The 19,548-nt window shown below is 37.4% G+C and overlaps 1 protein-coding gene across 2 annotated transcripts in view; it reads right to left on the reverse strand.

Moving 5' to 3' along the window:
- Positions 1-19,548, reverse strand: part of LOC126814530 (protein mono-ADP-ribosyltransferase PARP15) — an 84,651-nt gene that overhangs the window by 14,385 nt on the left and 50,718 nt on the right. For both annotated transcript variants that reach the window (XM_050539729.2, XM_050539731.2), the window contains 6 exons: positions 15,349-15,414; positions 15,060-15,239; positions 14,724-14,912; positions 12,282-12,526; positions 11,520-11,913; positions 7,976-8,112 (listed from right to left, as the gene is read on the reverse strand). In XM_050539729.2, the coding sequence (XP_050395686.1) occupies positions 7,976-8,112; positions 11,520-11,913; positions 12,282-12,526; positions 14,724-14,912; positions 15,060-15,239; positions 15,349-15,414 (1,211 nt within the window). The remainder of the gene's footprint in view (positions 1-7,975; positions 8,113-11,519; positions 11,914-12,281; positions 12,527-14,723; positions 14,913-15,059; positions 15,240-15,348; positions 15,415-19,548) is intronic.

A 19,548-nucleotide genomic window follows, 5' to 3' on the forward strand; every position in this document is an offset into this window, starting at 1 on the left:
TAAATTTTAAAGTGTTTCTAACGATAGTAAGTAGTAAGAAGCCTTTAATTTCATAAAATTGTAAAGTCACGTGGATGAAAAACCTGAAAAACACGTGCAAACACAAACTCGTGAGGTCAATCGATGCAAGTTTGCTTAAACTGAACACGCACACGTAACTTGAACTGGAAAAACAAATTAAAATTGTTATTTTCATCTTTGTTAGAAAATGCCGCGCCTTTCAAATGTAGAACGTCTACGTGCTATAAATGTAGTATGTAGAGTGTTCACAAGAAATTGTGGACGACGGACGGACGGACGGACGGACAGACAATGGATGTACCAAGGTTCAATGAGGGCGTATAAAAATTGTGACCTGTAGAGTGTCCACAAACAAATTCTGGACGGACGACGACGATATACGTCCACATGAAAATGTGGGCATATAAAAACAATGCAAAAGGGTGACTCTGCACAGAATCTGACCTGAAGAGCGTTTACAAGGAATTGTGCATGGACTATAGATAGGCTCTATGCTGGTCAGTCTGTGGTCACTGTTGCAAGAGCCTTTAATTGTTCACGCCAGACAATAATTAATCTTAGAATGAGAGTGCTTCAAACTGGAACTATTGCCGACCGCCCAAGGGCGAGAGCGCCACGTGTGATGTCACTCCAGGAAGATCAAGCAATACGATTACGTCATCTTAGAAACAGATTTGTCACTGCTACCTCCACAAGTAGAGAGATGTTTGGTGGAAGGGTAACTGCACAAACTGTTCGAAATCGCTTGCAGGCTGCTGGTCTTCGAGCTCGGAGGCCCTATAATGGACCAATATTGACACCTCTTCATCGCCGTAACCGACTTGTGTGGGCCACAAGACACATAAGATTTACTCAAAGACAGTGGAATTCGGTTGTCTTTAGTGACGAATCTCGATTCACTTTGAGATTTGCCGATAGCAGGGCCCGAGTGTACCGCAGACGAGGTGAACGTTACGCTCAAGTATGCGTCAGAGAAGTTGACCGATTTGGTGGCGGCAGCGTCATGGTTTGGGGTTCTTTTTTGTGCACATGGACGTACTCCTCTTGTTGTTGTCCAAGGGAACTTAAATGCTGTCCAGTACAGGGATCAGATTTTGTAACCTGTTCTTCTTCCGTTTATGCAGAGACATGGGCCTGGACTAACGTTTCAACAAGACAATGCTCGACCCCATACAGCAATTGTTACCCAGAAATTTTTAAGAAATGCCGGTGTCCATGTCCTGGATTGGCCGTCGTTTAGCCCCGACCTTAATCCTATTGAACACATCTGGGACAAACTGGGTCGACGTGTTCGTCAGCAAGTGAATCCACCACTGACGTTGCAGGACCTTCAACATGCTCTTGCTGAGCAGTGGCGACATTTTCCTCGGGTAATGTTTACTAATGTTCTGAGATCCATGAGAAGACGTTGTGTGGCAGTACGAGACGCTAGAGGAGGCCACAACCGTTACTAAACACTTTATTCCGATTGTTCTCCAAGTCTGTGAATTTCATTTTGGGGGGTACTGTGACATCACGAACGTTATCAATGTCAAGGACTTTCGGCGAGACGTATTCTTGCTTTCTGTTGATGTCAAGGTCGTCTGTGCACAACATAACACTAAAATAGTTGCCTTAAACCAAATATTAAAAATCTAGTCCCAAAAATCCTGAGTGTCAAGTTTTTAATTTGGCTGAGTATACATGTAAACATATATTTGAAGTTTCATCAAAATCAGATCAAAAATGTGACCTCCATAGGGTCCACAACCGTGGTATTACATACTTTAACACTAGCCATTTTGTCTGGCAGTTTCCTTCCGATTTTTATGAAATTCGAACTAAACCATCATTATGGTGTAACTGTAATATTTAAACACTTTTTAAAATCAGATAAAAATTGTGACCTCTAGAGGGTCCACAAACTAAAAACGTGTTTTTGCGTACAAACAGGGGCCATAATCCATGAAGTTTCGATCTGATACATGCCAATATCGAAAGCAGCCGAGATCTTTTGGAGATACACCTATATTTCAAGTTTCGTTAAAATCGGATAAGAAAATCGGATTCGAACTCAGCCGTCCTTAGGGTGTAACGGTGATATAATAATACGTTTTTTTAAATCGGATAAAAATTATGACCTCTATAGGGTCTACAAGCTAAAAACGTGATTTTTCGTACAATCAGGGGCCAAAATTCAGGAAGTTACGGTCCGATATGCGCAAATATCGAAACGAACCGAGATCTTTGGGTTATAAACATACATTTCAAGTTTCAACAAAATCGGATAAAAATTGTGACCTCTATAGGGTCCACAACCTTGATATACCATTTTTTTACGCTATTTGAGAACGAACGGCGGCCATTTTGTCTGTCAATTTTGGGCCGATTTTCACGAAATTCGAACTCAGCCTTCCTTAGGGTGTAACGATGATATAATAAAACGTTTTTTTAAATCGGATAAAAATTATGACCTCTATAGTGTCTACAAGCTAAAAACGTGATTTTCGTACAATCAGGGGCCATAATTCAGGAAGTTACGGTCCGATATGCGCGAATATCGAAAGGAACCAAGATCTTTGGGTTATAAACATACATTTCAAATTTCAACAAAATCGGATAAAAATTGTGACCTCTATAGGGTCCACAACCTTGACATACGATATTTTTACGCTATTTGAGAACGAACGGCGGCCATTTTGTCTGTCAATTTTGGGCCGATTTTCACGAAATTCGAACTCAGCCGTCCTTAGGGTGTAACGGTGATATAATAATTCGTTTTTTAAATCGGATAAAAATTATGACCTCTATAGTGTCCACAAGCTAAAAACGTGATTTTTCGAACAATCATGGGCCATAATGCAGGAAGTTATGGTCCGATATGCGCAAATATTGAAAGGAGCCGTGATCTTTGGGTTGTAAACTTACATTTCAAGTTTGAACAAAATGGGATAAAAATTGTGACCTCTATAGGGTCCACAAGCTAAAAACTTGATTTTTCGTACAATCAGGGGCATTATTCAAAAATTTTCGATCGGATGCATGCCAGTATCGAAAGCAGCCGAGATCTTTTGAGGATAAACCTATATTTCAATTTTCGTCAAAATGGGATAAGAATTGTGACCTGTAGAAAGTCCACAAACAATTGTGGACGGACGGACAGGGGCGACGGCATAATACGTCCACATGAAAATGTGGGCGTATAAAAACTGTGACCTCTAGAGTGTCCCCAAGCTAAAAAGAGAGAGAGAGAGAGAGAGAGAGAAATGGGGTTTAACGTTGACTCGACACAAACTAGGTAATTTCGGGACTAACATATGGTTTATTTTTTAAAATTTTATTTCAATAATTCGCTTACTTGTAGGGGTCTTTAGCAGTGGGAGGATACCAGAGGACCCGGAGAAAACCCACGAGGTTGTCACGTAGAACCGGAGATTCGAAACCACACCAGTTGACTCAATGACTGGCCTAATAATACAGTGCGCACGTGCTCACCATTAGTCTGGTCGAGATAGAAAATTTGTGGGAAGAAATTCCTACCCAATTGATTTCTTCATTTTCTGAAACAACTATGTCCCTAGTGTTCCAGAAAACTTTTCCCCGCCGATCGGTGTTGAGCAAATTTTTTTACAGCATTTTGAAATTTTGACCCCCTGGGTCAACATAATGAAACTGAAAACCATTGATAACTTCAAAAATATCAATTTTACACCCTAGAAATGTATTATCAACATATAGGAAAGTGATACCAAGGATTCCAGAAATGATGTCAAAAGTAACGTATGACGTCACCGTGACGTCAGAATACAAAATGGCGGAACTATGACGTCACTGTGATGTCAAAATTCAAAATGGCGGAGACGTGTTGTGAATAAAGCAATAACAGCAAGCAAATAGACAAGAGGAACATTCTGGACACCATAAAATATTCATTTGGGTCATCATCAATAAAATCATCAAAATATTCTTCAGTTCTGATTTGTTCTGCCCCGTACCAAATTCATCTTCTAAATCGATGCTGATTTGTTGGCTATTCATACAACCCTCCCCATGGCATCCTCCACGCGCTTCAACACATTTCAAACCATTCTTTGTACAAGAACGTGACGAGCATTGGTTTTTCAACGATTTACATTTACACCGAATGAAATTCAGAACGTTTTCTGGTGCTGATGGAAGAACAGTCGCGATGGGAACGTGTCTATTCTCTATCACTTGCCAACCCCAATTCACAGGATCGACGCCATCGTCTAGTTCATCCCAAATTCTAACCTGAACATGGACGCGGTGAGCATGCTGCTCGGCCGCGGCAGCTGTTGGAGGAAGTATATTGATTTGAATGGAAATTTTTTTCAGCGATCATAGCTTTGTACCTTAGGTACCAGACTTTAGTCAGAGGTATCTCACTTTTGTTACTATACATTACACAGAATAACCTTTCTCCAGCTTCAGATACTTCGGACTGGGAACTTCCAGGTGAAGCTATTGTCTTGCTAGCTTCCCGAAAGATGGCACTGTTCGTATGTTTAAGAAGTCTCAATTTACAGAATCCGAAACAACCAGAAGTGGTATCACACCCAGACCAGGCGTGAATGAACAATAAATTGTCTAATACAGTTTTCAGTGTTGGCCAGAAACTGGCCTTGACTATAGATAACTGTGGTGTCCGATTTCCCTCGCCAATCGTCGTGGTCGACGGCTATGAACCAAACACGACGATTGGCGAGGGAAATCTTTTTACAAATGACCGATAGTTTTCTAAGATGATAGAGATATTCATCGTGTTCGACGGCTATGAACCAAATATTAAGGATCATGAGCACAGGCGCCAAGCTGCTACGTCTAAATGGTGGTGGGTGGTGTTCTTTTCTTAAATAGGTAGACAATATATATTCTGACTTTGCCCCTGTTATAAAACCTAACCTAACCATTTCACCTGTGTCAATAAATAATTCGATATATTCAACCAATCAAACAAACCTATATTTATTCAGCTAATCAACAAAAGATAAAACAATAATTCACACCCCGGGATTGCAAAATCCACGAAGATATACCTGAAACTTTTGTTGACTTATAAGATAACAGTTATATAGATAACTAAAATCCCAGTTAAAGAGAATCGTTTAATTTTGTTTTGTCACATTGTAGAAATAGCTTCCATATTTTATAATGCTTTCTTCAAAAATTAATTTCTAAATATAGAACTCGACGTACATGTGTAAAGTTTACACACGTTTTACTTTTTAGCTTTGATATGGCGTTCCATCACCTTTTGAAATCCTGAACTGCGTTGGATTAAGACATAGAGATATCCATGGTGGTATTGCCAAGTATCACCCATTAGCTGTACAATATTTCAATTAAAATGTAAAATTAAAAAAGTATATTAGCCCAACAATAAAATTATTGCCTTCCCGAATTTACAGTAATTTCTATTGATTTCATAGGGAAAGAGAAATTGGGTTTAACGTCCACTCGACACAAACTATGTTCAGTTCTATTTCAATAATTCGCTTGCGCGTAGGGGTCTTTTGTAGTGGGAGGAAACCGGAGGACCCGGAGAAAACCTACGAGGTTGGACAGGCGACCATACTCTTTGTCACGCACAACCGGGGAAACGAAACACCCCGCCAGTTGACTCAATGACAGACCGTATGATACAGCGCGCACGTGATAACCATTCGGCCATCCAATCCCCCCGATTTCATGATGAACCCCCTCTACTATAGAGTCCAATAATGACATTCTTTATTTTAACTATTTATATCTTCTATTATCTTTTAGATATTTTATTTACAAAACATCTTGTATTATCAATGTTTGATCATCTAATCTTATTTTTATCTGAAAGAACGAGTATATGCTTTCGGTAAGAAATATATTTTCCCGATATTCTGGATATGTTTTCCAAGCGATGGTTTAGCACAAAGCCGTATATATTTCTCTGGTGCCCGATTTCCCTCGCCAATCGTCGTGTTCGACGGCTATGAACCAAACACGACGATTGGCGAGGGAAATCTTTTTACAAATGACCGATAGTTTTCTAAGATGTTGGAGATATTCATCGTGTTCGACGGCTATGAACCAAATATTAAGGATCATGAGCACGAGCGCCGAGCTGCTACGTCTAAATATAGGAACAGTGACATTTCTCTGAAATCGGACACCACAGTTATCTATAGTCAAGGCCAGTTTCTGGCCAACACTGAAAACAAAATCCGTCTAATCAATCAGGTAGTCAACGATCTTGAATCCCATGGAGTCCCGACAAAATGGTACAATGGTGATGCAGATGTCACTATTACGAAGACGTGCATTGACTATGTAGAAATGGTCAACCTGTAATGACACAGATATTTTGGTCTCATTACTGCACCACGCGAAACCAGAAATGGCGACAATTCATCTTTGCCACTTGGACAAAAAGCGCAACACCTATGACATAAAATCAGTCTGCAGCGCAATGGATAAAACTGTATTAGACAATTTATTGTTCATTCACGCCTGGTCTGGGTGTGATACCACTTCTGGTTGTTTCGGATGCTGTGAATTGGGACTTCTTAAACATACAAACAGTGATATCTTTCAGGAAGCAAGCTAGACAATAGCTTCACCTGGAAGTTCCCAGTCCGAAGTATCTGAAGCTGGAGAAAGGTTATTCTGTGTAATGTATTGTCACAACTAAAGTCCGGTACCTAAGGTACAAAGCTATGATCGCTGAAAAAATTTCCATTCAAATCAATAGACTGCTGCCTCAGCCGAGCAGCATGCTCACCGCGTCCATGTTAAGGTTAGAATTTGGGATGAACTAGTCGCGATGGCGTCGACCTTGTGAATTGGGGTGGGCAAGTGATAGAGAATAGATACGTTCCCATCGCGACTGTTCTTCCATCAGCACCAGACAACGTTCTGAATTTCATTCGGTGTAAATGTAAATCGTTGAAAAACCAATGCTCGTCATGTTCTTGTACACAGAATGGTTTGAAATGTGTTGAAGCGCGTGGAGGATGCCATGGGGAGGGTTGTCTGAATAGCCAACAAATCAGCATTGATTTAGAAGATGAATTTGGTACGGGGCAGAACAAATCAGAACTGAAGAATATTTTGATGATTTTATTGATGATGATCCGAATGAATATTTTATGGTGTCCAGAATGTTCCTCTTGTCTATTTGCTTGCTGTTGTTGCTTTATTCACAACACGTCTCCGCCATTTTGAATTTTGACATCACAGTGACGTCATAGTTCCGCCATTTTGTATTCTGACGTCACGGTGACGTCTTACGTTATTTTTGACATCATTTCTGGAATCCTTGGTATCACTTTCCTATATGTTGATAATACATTTCTAGGGTGTAAAATTGATATTTTTGAAGTTATAAATGGTTGTCAGTTTCATTATGTTGACCCAGGGGGTCAAAATTTTAAAATGCTGTAAAAAATTTTGCTCAACTCTGATCGGCGGGGAAAATTTTTCTGGAACACTAGGGACATAGTTGTTTCAGAAAATGAAGAAATCATTTGGGTAGGAATTTCTTCCCACAAAGCTGGATTTGTCACCTTCTCCAACCAGCCTACATTAGGCCATCCAACCCTCCCCCCCCCAAGCTAAAAACATGATTTTTCATACAATCAGGGCCATAATACATGAAGTAAGGGTCTATACATGCCGATATCTAAAGGAACCGAGATCTTTGGGATATAAACCTATATTTCAAGTTTTGTCAAAATTGGAAAAAAAATTGTGGCCTGTATAGTGTCCACAGACAGACGGATAGACAGGAGTGACAACAATATACGTCCACATGAAAATGTATGCGTATAAAAACCATATTACAATTAGATCAAGGTTCTTGATTCTGATTTGTCAACAACCATTTTTCGATCGCAGTGTTTGGGAAGGTAGTTTATTGGCCACTGAAAGTATCTTGAAAGTGCATCAAGGTAAGCCAGAAATCTACTTTTTTTATTACCTTTTTCACAATTTGTCCGGAAGCTGCAAAGTTTTTCTGAACTATTAGATACTCTGAATCAGATGGTGCCAAAGTAACAACATTTAAGTTACTTTTGTCGTCAATCTGCCAATGTTTAGGAATTCCTAATTTGGCTTCTGAAAAAAATTCAGAGAAATATTTATTGCGATCATTTTTGTTTTATTCTTTAAAAACCAGATCTTCTAAAAAATAATAAGTATTGTTCTGTAATCATGGCAACTGCCACCTTTTATAGCTTTGTTATCCTGGATACAAGGAATATTGTCACAATTTTACTGTTTGTATTACGACAGCAAAAACAAGATTTCAGAGGGGATTTAGCTGGACTAGAAGGTCTCTAGAGGTTTTGCTCAGATATCCTGAAAAGGGTCAAAGGTTGAAAGTTAAAACACTACGAAAATCTTAATTGTGTCGCTCTCAGAATGGTTCCCGAACTACCTCACTTCGTTGGTCCAGAATAGCCACCCATCTAAGCAGCATTACTACCAAATATGTTAAAACCTATTAATCATTTTGGGAAAAGATGTTGTCATGTAGTACATGATATTGTTATATGTCTATAATTATTTTCTCTATCATTATAATCAATAATCAGTTCATTGTCGTTACTACAGTCATGTTTTGATTTGTCTGCTAGCATTGTGGCAGAGGTATGGCAACCAGCGGCATGGTGGAGATTTGTTCTGAAGTCCGTTACAAGTCTGTTTTTGTATGATTCTCTTGTATTACCATGTTTGTGATTGTTGTTTACAGTACACTGTAATAAATCATGTTATTCATTGTACATTGCTTAATTTGGGTTCAAACCCAAAACTCCACAAAAAGAGACCCATCACAAGTTTCACCTATATGCCATAAGATAGGAAAGCCCAAGAAAACATTTACCAGAAATATTTCACGAATTAGGCATTGCAATTTTAATAGCTTTGAGTAAACATTGTTTAATATGTTAATTATAACATCTTGATATTCTCCAGTCTACTGTGTATTAACAAAATAACTGAGTGAATATACATTATACAATAGACCAGCAGCCAAAATGCCACGGCTCCAAACTAGGCTATATTAGCTGAAATCTGTACCACCTAAAACTGATTGTAAATTGATCAGCAGCGCACCATGAATCATGAATGACCGCTGACCTACAGTTTCTGGGGTGGGATACCCCAGCAAACCTCTCTAGAATGGCACATGTAATCCCATGTATTTTCTACATGGGGGGGGGGGGGGGGAATCCTTCTGGGCAAACTTGTAGAAAACCAGGGAAAAGGTAATTTAATTGCAAAACTCTTAATATACCAATACATGTGAGGCTGATATCCCCCGCTGCAATCCCAAAATAAATAGATGACACATATTAATTAAACATGCATTATGCAAGAGCAAAATCTGCTTATTACAAGTCTTTCTTTAGGCCTGAAATGTTATCTAAATTATCAATTAGACATTAATTAACTTATCCAGACCATAATAAACTCTCGATGTCAAGGCTAGCCTTCGACGTTGGCTGGATTATATTCCTATATGCCGCTAACGACTATTGATAATTAAATCAATAAAAGTGGATAATCAAGACTATGCTGTTTATATTAATGATTATAGTAATGATGACCGAGACTATGCAAAAATTTCACCCGCTTCTTTCTAGGCTCAAAGTGGATCAATTTGACTGAAATTTTCAGCAAATTACCTTTACACTATCTAGTTTTTAACTATTATAGCAAGAACTGCCATCTCTTTATCTTATCTCCCATAATGTATCTTTAATTGCACATTTATATTTTTGAAAATTATCGAGCGAATAATCTTTACTTAATCTAAGCATAAAATATTCATGATCGAACTCTGTCAAGGTTTTGAAGTACCTGGTAGTGAAACTCTACACTAAGTTTTATCAATCTCCATAAGTTAAAATCAAAGTTTTCTTGTCCCAAAGCATCAAACAATCAAATTGCTTATCTCTGTTTAGCCTAAGCTGAAATGCTCATCTTCGAACTCCATCAAGGAATACACCTAATAAACATTCTATAGTTCAATTAGAAGGAGAGTTATTGTGTCCCAAAAAGTGTGACAGACACAAAGACACACGGACAAACAGACAGACAGGAGCGATGAGATACAATCTAATTAAAATATAGATCTATATTTCGTTTCGTTTTTTATACTTTCAATGGTCTACACTACATGTACATGTAGATCTAACAAGTTATAGTGGAAGTTCACGTTCTATGACGTCAGGTACCAAGCAAACGACATTTGACCCGATTACGTCGGTCATTCGATTAACCAATTAGCGACCACCATGTATTTTTTATCTACTTTTGCTTTGTTTTGATTTCTATTGCAGCTAATGTCTACCCACAGTTCCGCGCAAAAAAGGTCAAACGCTCGATTCAACAGACCATTTGATTGGCTGACCCCTCATTTCAAGCAGAACACGAGTTAAATAACAACGCTTCCAGATCTAAGTGTAGTAAAGACAAGTAAAATCAAAATTTTGAACTATAAAAACGAAACGAAATTGGATCTGTGTTTTAATCAGATTGGATGACATAATACATCCACATGAATATGTGGGCGTATAAAAATAAAGGCACTCGAAAATTATATTTATAATCTTGTTATAATCTACAATATTGTTAAAGTTATCAAGGGCAATTAGATATCGATGAAAATCAATTGGCTTCTTCGTCTCATAACCATAAACTCTGTGAATGAATTTAAAGTCAATTGGATGATAACTATATAGCCTCTATAGCGTTCGCCACTGTTCTCAAGGGGCATAACTCTGGCAGTTATTATCGGAAATCACTAAGAATCAATGAGAGAAAAAATAAGTTTTTGCTTCTCATAACCACAAACAAAGTGTAGAAATTTAAAATTGATTAGATGATATTAGTCTCAAGAGTTCCCACAAGATTTTTCAAAATGGTCAAGGACCATGGCAGTAATTATTGGAAATCGCTGAAAATCAAGACTTCTTCATCTCAAGATCTTAAACTTGGATGTTAACTTTGGTCTGTTCAGCTTCCACAAGATTTTACTTAGTGATCAAGGGTCATAACTATGGCAGTAAGTATGGGAAATCACTGAAAATCAACAAGACCCTTTGTCTCATGACCTTACTATGTATTGATTTAAAGTCAATCAGATGATAATTTTAGCTTCTACACCATCCACAAATCCCTGAAAATCACCAGGCTTATTCGTCTCACGACATAAACACAGTATAAATTTAAAGTGATCAAGTGCCATAACTCTGGCAGTAATTATCGGAAATCAATAGGTACTTGTGTCTCAAGACCATAAACAATGTGTATAGATTTAAAGTCAATTAGACGATAAAATAAGCCTCTAGAGTGCCCACAAGATTTTTCAAAATGATCAAGGACCATAACTCTGGCAGTAAGTATGGGAAACCCCTGATAGACTTCTTTCTCTCAAGACCTTAAACTCTGTTTATTAATCTTACACAGTGGTTATGAGTATGACATAAATATTTTGGCCTCACAAATATTATTACCTTTCATTTTATCTTGCCGTATTACTTTCCGATTTTGTTGTTCACCTTCTTCAGACACTTCCATATCATCAAAATTGATCACATTCTTATTTTGGTTGTAGACAAAACTAAATGTTTTTTTATTTAAATTGAAAGAATCTTCTATTTTCTTGTTAATGTGTGCTGGGTAAGGTCTTGCACCTTTAGTTTCTAGTCGACTCCACTGTATAACATCTTTTAATATGTCTGCATGTTTTACGTCTCGTTCTTCTTCTACGGCATTCAAAATTATTTCATTCACCTTATTGGCTACATCTGCAACATCTCTGGTGAGTCCCTCAATGATAATACGCTTTAATGTTTCATCAACAGATATCTTAACTCCACCTGATTCGTTCTTCAGTATCTTCCTTAACTGAAAAAATGTATCAATTTAATTGAAATAATTTTTAAATTTAAGTGAAATCATGTATCAATTTAACTGAAATGTTATATCAAATTAAGTGAAATGATGTATTAATCTAAATGACGGAAAATGTGAGTGTATTAAACAAATATCTCATTTTAATAAGATTGTTAAGGCATTAAAATGTTAAATATGGAAGATGCAAAGGCTAAATGATGCTGTTTATAACCAAACATCACATAATGCTGGGAAAAATTTTGAGGAACTTTCTTTGCCAACACAAGCATTGAATCCAGAAACACCTGGTTAACGAGCCAGCACCTAACTCATTGAGTCATAAGATAAATAAATCAGTCATTCAGTCACTATACACTTACATTATTTACTGATAATTTTACATTATAATCAATTCGTTGTTTATGAAAATCTTCTCTGTGTGTTTGATCTAGACTCATCATAGCCTGTCCTATTTGCTCTGCATCATCCGAATAGAAATACAGAATTTTTTCTCTAATTTCAGATTCTTTCTTGGGTGAAAAGTCATGATTCGTTTCAGAGTCCATATCAAAGCCATCCTCATCGTCAACATTTGAGCCAAAACCAAGCGAAGTAGACACATAACCTACAATCAAATCACATATGACATCTGTTTAAAGATAACTAACTTTTAAAACTAATAAGGTAAATGAAAACCAAAATAATAGAAAAAGAACATTCGAAATAACATTATTCAGAATATATATTTATACTACTATTTAATTTTGTCATACATCCTGAACTACATGTGTATTTCCACATTAAAATACATGTAAACAACATTATAACTATATGTACACAACATTTGATCAACAGTGGTTAAAGTTGCAATTTCATATTTTTAAGTTATATTTTTAAAATTTATTAAAATAAAGCCTTAAAATAGATGGTATCTATAAACAGTCCTACCTTGTTAAAGAATAATCCTATTAATCCTATAATTCACTATTGCCAGTTGAGAAATTGGCAAAAATATCATTTTCATCTTCAAATTCCAACGTTTGAAGATAACTACTCCATGGTGGAGAATAGAAAACAAGGGAGGTAATTGTGTTATCATTTCCTGTGTAAATGAGTTTTAAGTGTGAGAATAACACCTATGATCGTATAATAGTGAGTTGACAACCTATTGAGCAAAAGACATAGAAATAATTATGTTTTGACTTTCTAGAAAATATGAAATTGTAACTTTAAACAGTTCACTAAATATAGAAGAATGTAGGCTAGTAAGAAATATGATTTTTTTTCTTGAAAGTTGTACAGTTTGGTTAAACCTCTGTTGAATTTTGCGCTGTCAATACGCATGCAAACAAGCCAACATTGAGGCTGATGTCCCCCGCCGAAATCCCAAAAATAAATAGATGGCACATATTAATTAATAGCACATTTATTTTTTTTCAAAAGTATCAAGCAATCAAACTGATTTTCAACTATACACTAAGTTTCATCACTCTCTATCAGATAGGGGGGGTTGGATGGCTTAGTGGTTTGCACGTGCGCGCTGTATCATTTAAAGTCTGTCATTGAGTCAACTGGCATGGTTTCGAATCCCCGTTTGTATGTGACAAGGAGTAGGGTTGCCTGTCCAACCTCGTGGGTTTTCTCCGGGTCCTTCGGTTTTCTCCCACTGCTAAAACCACCTACGCGTAAGCGAATTATGGAAATAAAATTGAACCATATGTTAGTCCCGAAATGATCTAGTTTGTGTCGAGTGGACGTTAAACCCCATTTCTCTCTCTCTATCAGATAGAATCAATGCAATTGCTTAGGTCACCTAATGAACATCTACATCAAGTTCAAACATTCTACCTCAATTAAAAGCAGAATTGTTATGTTCCAAAGTCTTGACTAATCAAATTGCTTATCGCTCCTTAGTCCAAGCAGAATAATATAATGAATCTATACTCAGTGCTTCATCAACAAGTTTCATCACTGTCACTTATAATTAAAACTAAAGTTATCGTGCCCCAAAGCATCAACCAATCAGATTGCTTATCTCTGCTTACCCTAAGCAGAAAATTCTCATCTTCACCTAAAAAACACCTGCACCAAGTTTGAACTTTCTAACTCAATTAGAAGGAGAGCTATTGAGCTCCAAAGTCTCGGCCAATCAAATTGCTTATCGCTCTGCTTACCCTGAGCAGAAAATGCTCATTATCGAAGTTAGTCATGGTATTGATGTAATGAAACTATACACCAAGTGTCATCAATCTCACTTAATTAGAACTAAAGTTATCGTGTCCCAAAGCATCAATCAATCAAATTGCTTATCTCTGCTTACCCTAAGCAGAAAATGCCCATCTTCAAACTCCATCAAGGCATTGACCTAATAAACACCTACACCAAGTTTGAACTTTCTAACTCAATTAGAAGGAGAGCTATTGAGTTCCAAAGTCTCGGCCAATCAAATTGCTTATCGCTCTGCTTACCCTGAGCAGAAAATGCTCATTATCGAACTTAGTCATGGTATTGATGTAATGAAACTATACACCAAGTGTCATCACTCTCTCTTAATTAGAACTAAAGTTATCGTGTCCCAAAGCATCAACCAATCAAATTGCTTATCTCTGCTAACCCTAAGCAGAAAATGCTCATCTTCGAACTCCATCAAGGTACTGACCTAATAAACACCTACACCAAGTTTGAACATTCTAGCTCAATTAGAAAGAGAGTTATTGTGTCCCAAAAAGTGTGATGGACAGATGGACGAACCCATTTTAATAGTCCCCTCCTTTCTTCGAAAGGTGGGGGACAATAATAATAGCCCCACTTTAATGACTCACTTGTTATTTTATTCCATAATCCCTTTCCATTTTTCTGAATTGCACCTTGTATAGCACTGACAAAAGGATTAAACATAGATTCTTGGTAAATTACAACATGAACATTTTGGAGACATGTTAAATTAGTTGTATTATTTAAGGCTTTAACCAAGGCTTCAGCTATATCAGATGTTTTTGTTGAATAATTTCCTGAAATAATAAAGTATAGATAATCAAACTAAGCAACTGAACATACTGTGATTACCTTAAAGAATATAAATTATTGAGTTCTTATTGAGTTCATATTAATACTCAAAATGTAAGATGAGAGCATAAAATTAATTTAACCATTCATACCTGTTCCCAGTGCAGGAAATGCTATGGATGTTACATGTTTCTGATCAGCTTCTCTTAAACAGTTAGTGATGGCCTTCTTCCAGTTATAGTTAAATCTATCAGCATCAACATGTATCACATATTTACAATTCATCCCAGAAACTGGTGTAATAGCTATACCCTTTTCTTTCATTACATCACCTATTATTCAGGAAATAGCAGAGATCACATTTACCGGTAATATGATTAAAATATGATAATCTAAAAAATGTCTTATAGAGTAGTAACACTTTATAATAAGATTACTTACGGGCTTTATCACATTCCTGTAAGATTCTTTCTTTACCAGCTTTTAATATGGCCTGTGACACAGCGCCTGTTTATAGAAAGAAGAGTTTATTAATATTTTTTTTACTTGCTAGGGAAGGCACCTGTGGTTTTGGCATGGAAAGTTATAAATTCTTATAGGATTACTCCTTGTGTCGTGCATCATGTTCACACGCTACAAAATTAAAAATTTAAAGGAGCTAAATTACTATTCTTTGGCACCTAGAAATGGACGCAAATGGGTCGCAACACATATAATAATGTAATATGAATATAAATAAAATAATTTACATTCAATTGTTGTTTTTTTTTGCTGTAATTTCTAATTAGTTATGTGTTTAGTTTCGTTCATCGAGTCATCTTTTCACGGTAAAATAACAAAATCAATGTTGATTTAAATTGACCAATAAGTCTTGTTTACAATGTCAAAGACCGTGGATGATACTGAGTTAGCCACTTGCCTCCTTTAACCCGAAAGATAACTCTGTCAAATGCATTCCATCAAGTACTTTGTTTAAATGTCAGTGGGGGAAATACCAGTAACTACATGATTTGATACTGAAAACTGTGAACTGATATCTTAATTTGTTTTTCTTAAAGTAGCTAAGTCTCTAAAACACAAACTATTTGTCAATTTAAATCAACATTGATGTTGTGATCTTACCGTGAAAAGAGGGCTTCTGATATCCAATATTTAAGACAAAATAAACATTTTACTATTGCTACACGAATCGTGTACCATAATGCGTTTCAGCGCCATTTGTAACAAGGGACTCAAAGAACGAGGCTAGACATATTCCACGAGTCATGTCAAACAGTGACAACATATTGTTATCTGGAGAGCATGTTCAATAAATATTATTGGTGTAGACTAGAATAACAAGACTCTATTGGATTAAGACTCCCGTGTATTTCACCGAACATAACTGATTTGAAATTAGATCAAAAACGGAAACGATTGAATGTAATCAGTTTATATATATTCATATTACATTATTTTACGCATTGCGACCCCTTTGTGTCAATTTCTAGGTCCCAAATATTTGCGATTTAGCTCCTTTAATTAAATCTTAAACAAGCCAACAGTGAGGCTTATGTCCCCCGCTAAAATACCAAAATAAACAGAGAGATCACACATATTAATTAATTGCACATTAACTGCAAACTAATTATCTATGCTAAGTCTAAGCATAAAATGTTCACGATCAAACTCTGTCAGGTTTTGAAGTACTTGGTAGTGAAACTATACACTAAGTTTCATCACTCTCCATCAATTAGAATCAAAGTTATCTTGTCCCAAAGCATCGACCAAAGAAATTCCTTAGCTCTGCTTAGCTTCAGCGCAATATATTAATCATTGAACTCAGTCAAGACCTTCACATAATGAAAATCTATACTTCAATTAAAAGTTGTCATGTTCCAAAGTCTTGACAATCAAATTATTTGACGCTACTTAGCCTGAGCAGAAAATTTTCATCATCAAACTTAGTCAATGTATTGATATAAGGAATCTATACTCAAGAATTTCATCTCTCTCAATCAATTAGAACCAAAGTTATCGTGTTTTAAAGTCTCAACCAATCAAATTGCTTATCTCTGCTTCGCCTTAGTGGAAAATTTAGGAGAGTTATTGTGTTCCAAAGTCTCGACCAATCAGATTGAAATCTCTACTTTGCCAAAGCAGAAAATGCTCAGCATCGAACTTTGTTACGGTATTATTGTGCTAGTGTGGCATTTTGGTGTTTTAATTATATAATATGTTTTAGTCTACACTGCACTACACTGACAGTAGCTCATAAATAAACAATAACAAACTTTCACTTTCATCTGATCTTTGTACCCTTATTTTCATAGTCACTGGATCAGCTTCTGTACAGGTCTTTGTAATAACATCAGTGCCTATCATCTCATCATCTCCTTGGTTAACAAACCCAACTTCCTGGGTTAAATCAGTCTAACTTAGGATTTTGAATGTGTCAGATACAGAAGATTTATCTTCTAAATCTTAAAACTTGTATTTGTGTTCAAAGTTTTTTAAATTGTTACAGTTACTGAGGATAACCTGACTTCTGAGACGGTAATGTGTTCTCCGTGATTTTCATGTAACTCATGCTGCACATGCTGTTCACCGGGACCAGCCCTATAAAATGCACCCCATACCTGGTTGAATCATTCACACTACGTCAGCAGCATGCCACATCTCACGCCAGCTCAGAGGAACCAGGCGCTTGGAAGACTCGACGCTGGTCACACTGCCGAAGCTGTTGCCAATCACTTCCAGGTCAATGTTCGGACCATCTACAGGTTTCAGCAACGCTTTCGGGCCACCAACACCACGGATGATCGCCCCCGATCTGGTAGACCAAGGGTTACCACAAGGCAACAAGACCGCAATGTTGTGTGACAGCACGTGCAGAATCCCTCCACACAGGCATCTGAGACAGCACGTCAGACAGTGGGAACACACGGAAGACCCATCAGTACCGATACAGTGTGCCAACGTCACGCCAGAGAGAACATCCATTGCCTCACCCCTCTCCATCTATGTGAACGTTTACAGTTTGCCCAACAACATCAGAACTGGCAACAGGCAATGGAGAACTGTTTTGTTCAGATGAGTTGGTATTGCGTATCAACTGCAGATGGCAGGACCAGAATATGGCGTTGACATGGCCAGCGTTATTCTGACCAATGTGTCATGGAAAGAGACTCATAGGGAGGTCCAAGCATAATGGTTTGGGGTGGAATCGGCCAAAACCAGAGAGTGGGTCATACCACATTTAGCACGTCATCAAAATAATGTTTTCCAGCATGACAACGCCCCTGCCCACACCGTCAGAGATACTCTGGACTTTCTACAGAAGAACGGTTTCAACGTTATGCACTGGCAAGCCCTTAGGCCGGACTTAAACCCGATTGAACATCTTTGGGATGAAATTCAGACTTAAGAGGAGACTTAATAACGTCGCACCAAGACCAATCACAGCCGATGGATTGCGCCAGGCTTTTCTGATAGTGTGGTTCCAGGTGCCAATGGCGTTCCTCAATCATCTGGTCCACTCCATGTACAGACGCTGTACTGCTGTTATTGACACTCGCGGTTGACACACCAGATACTGATGTGTAGACTGTGTACAGATTCTAAACCTTCTCTCATAATGTTTTGGAATTGTGATGAATTAATCACTAATGTGTCAACATACTGTTCACAAAAAACTGATTTGGTCCATTTAGTAAGTCTTTTTTCTGGAAGAATTTGATTAAAGTGCCTCTCTGATTTTGAAATCATACTGACGTTTTTTTAGTATATTATTCTGTGGGGGTTTCGTATTTCATAAATCATTACAATAGTTAGAACTTACTGTTTATAATTTGTTCCACGCATAGTTATCTATTGATATTGCTTCATATTACGTCGAACTCGGATTGCATAGGTTATGCATGCGCATTTCCCAGTTGCATAGCGTATAAACGGGTATATAAGGTCAGTCACAGTCAGTCTTAGTCGAACGGTCGGGGGTGCGAACCTTACAGGAATAACCACTTATTCCACTTGAGGTAAGCATTCCAAGGGGAGGCTTTGTCTTTGGTGGCTTGATAAGTAATCACTTATTCTGCTCGAGACAAGCAAGATCTCTGGGGTAGAATTTCGTCTTTTGGTAGTGTGCGAGTCCTACAGGAGTAATTAATTATTCCGCTTAGGATGAGTATGGGCTACAGCTGGCGTTTCAAATTTAGGGAGAATGTTTGAGATGGGTTAAGTTTATAATTGTTTTGAGGGTTTCATTCAGGTGTTATAAGATTTGGTGCTTATACGCACTTCGCTTCTCTTTGCACAAATGTTGTTTTTCTGGCTGAGGAAGGCATAAATCATTGTGTTTATATTCTATTGTTGAGTTAAGAGTTTATAATCGATTTGCGGGTTTCGTTCGGGTGTTATAAGATTTGGTGCATGTGTGCACTCTGTTCCCTTGATACGAACCTTGATTTCATAAAGCGGGCATAGTTGGCATAGGGATAGTCGATGCAAACTTGGTGACAGTCCTTTATTTCAGCTGGTCCACTACTGGTTAGAATAAAACGAACCAACTCGGATGTGTCTCGGTCATTTTCTTTTGTATTAAACGAATTAAAAAATCTTTTACTTTAATCCACGCGAGAAGCCTGACATCCTGTATACGAA

This window comes from Patella vulgata, chromosome 3 (genome assembly GCF_932274485.2).
Source record: "Patella vulgata chromosome 3, xgPatVulg1.2, whole genome shotgun sequence".
Taxonomy (NCBI): Eukaryota; Metazoa; Mollusca; class Gastropoda; family Patellidae; genus Patella; species Patella vulgata.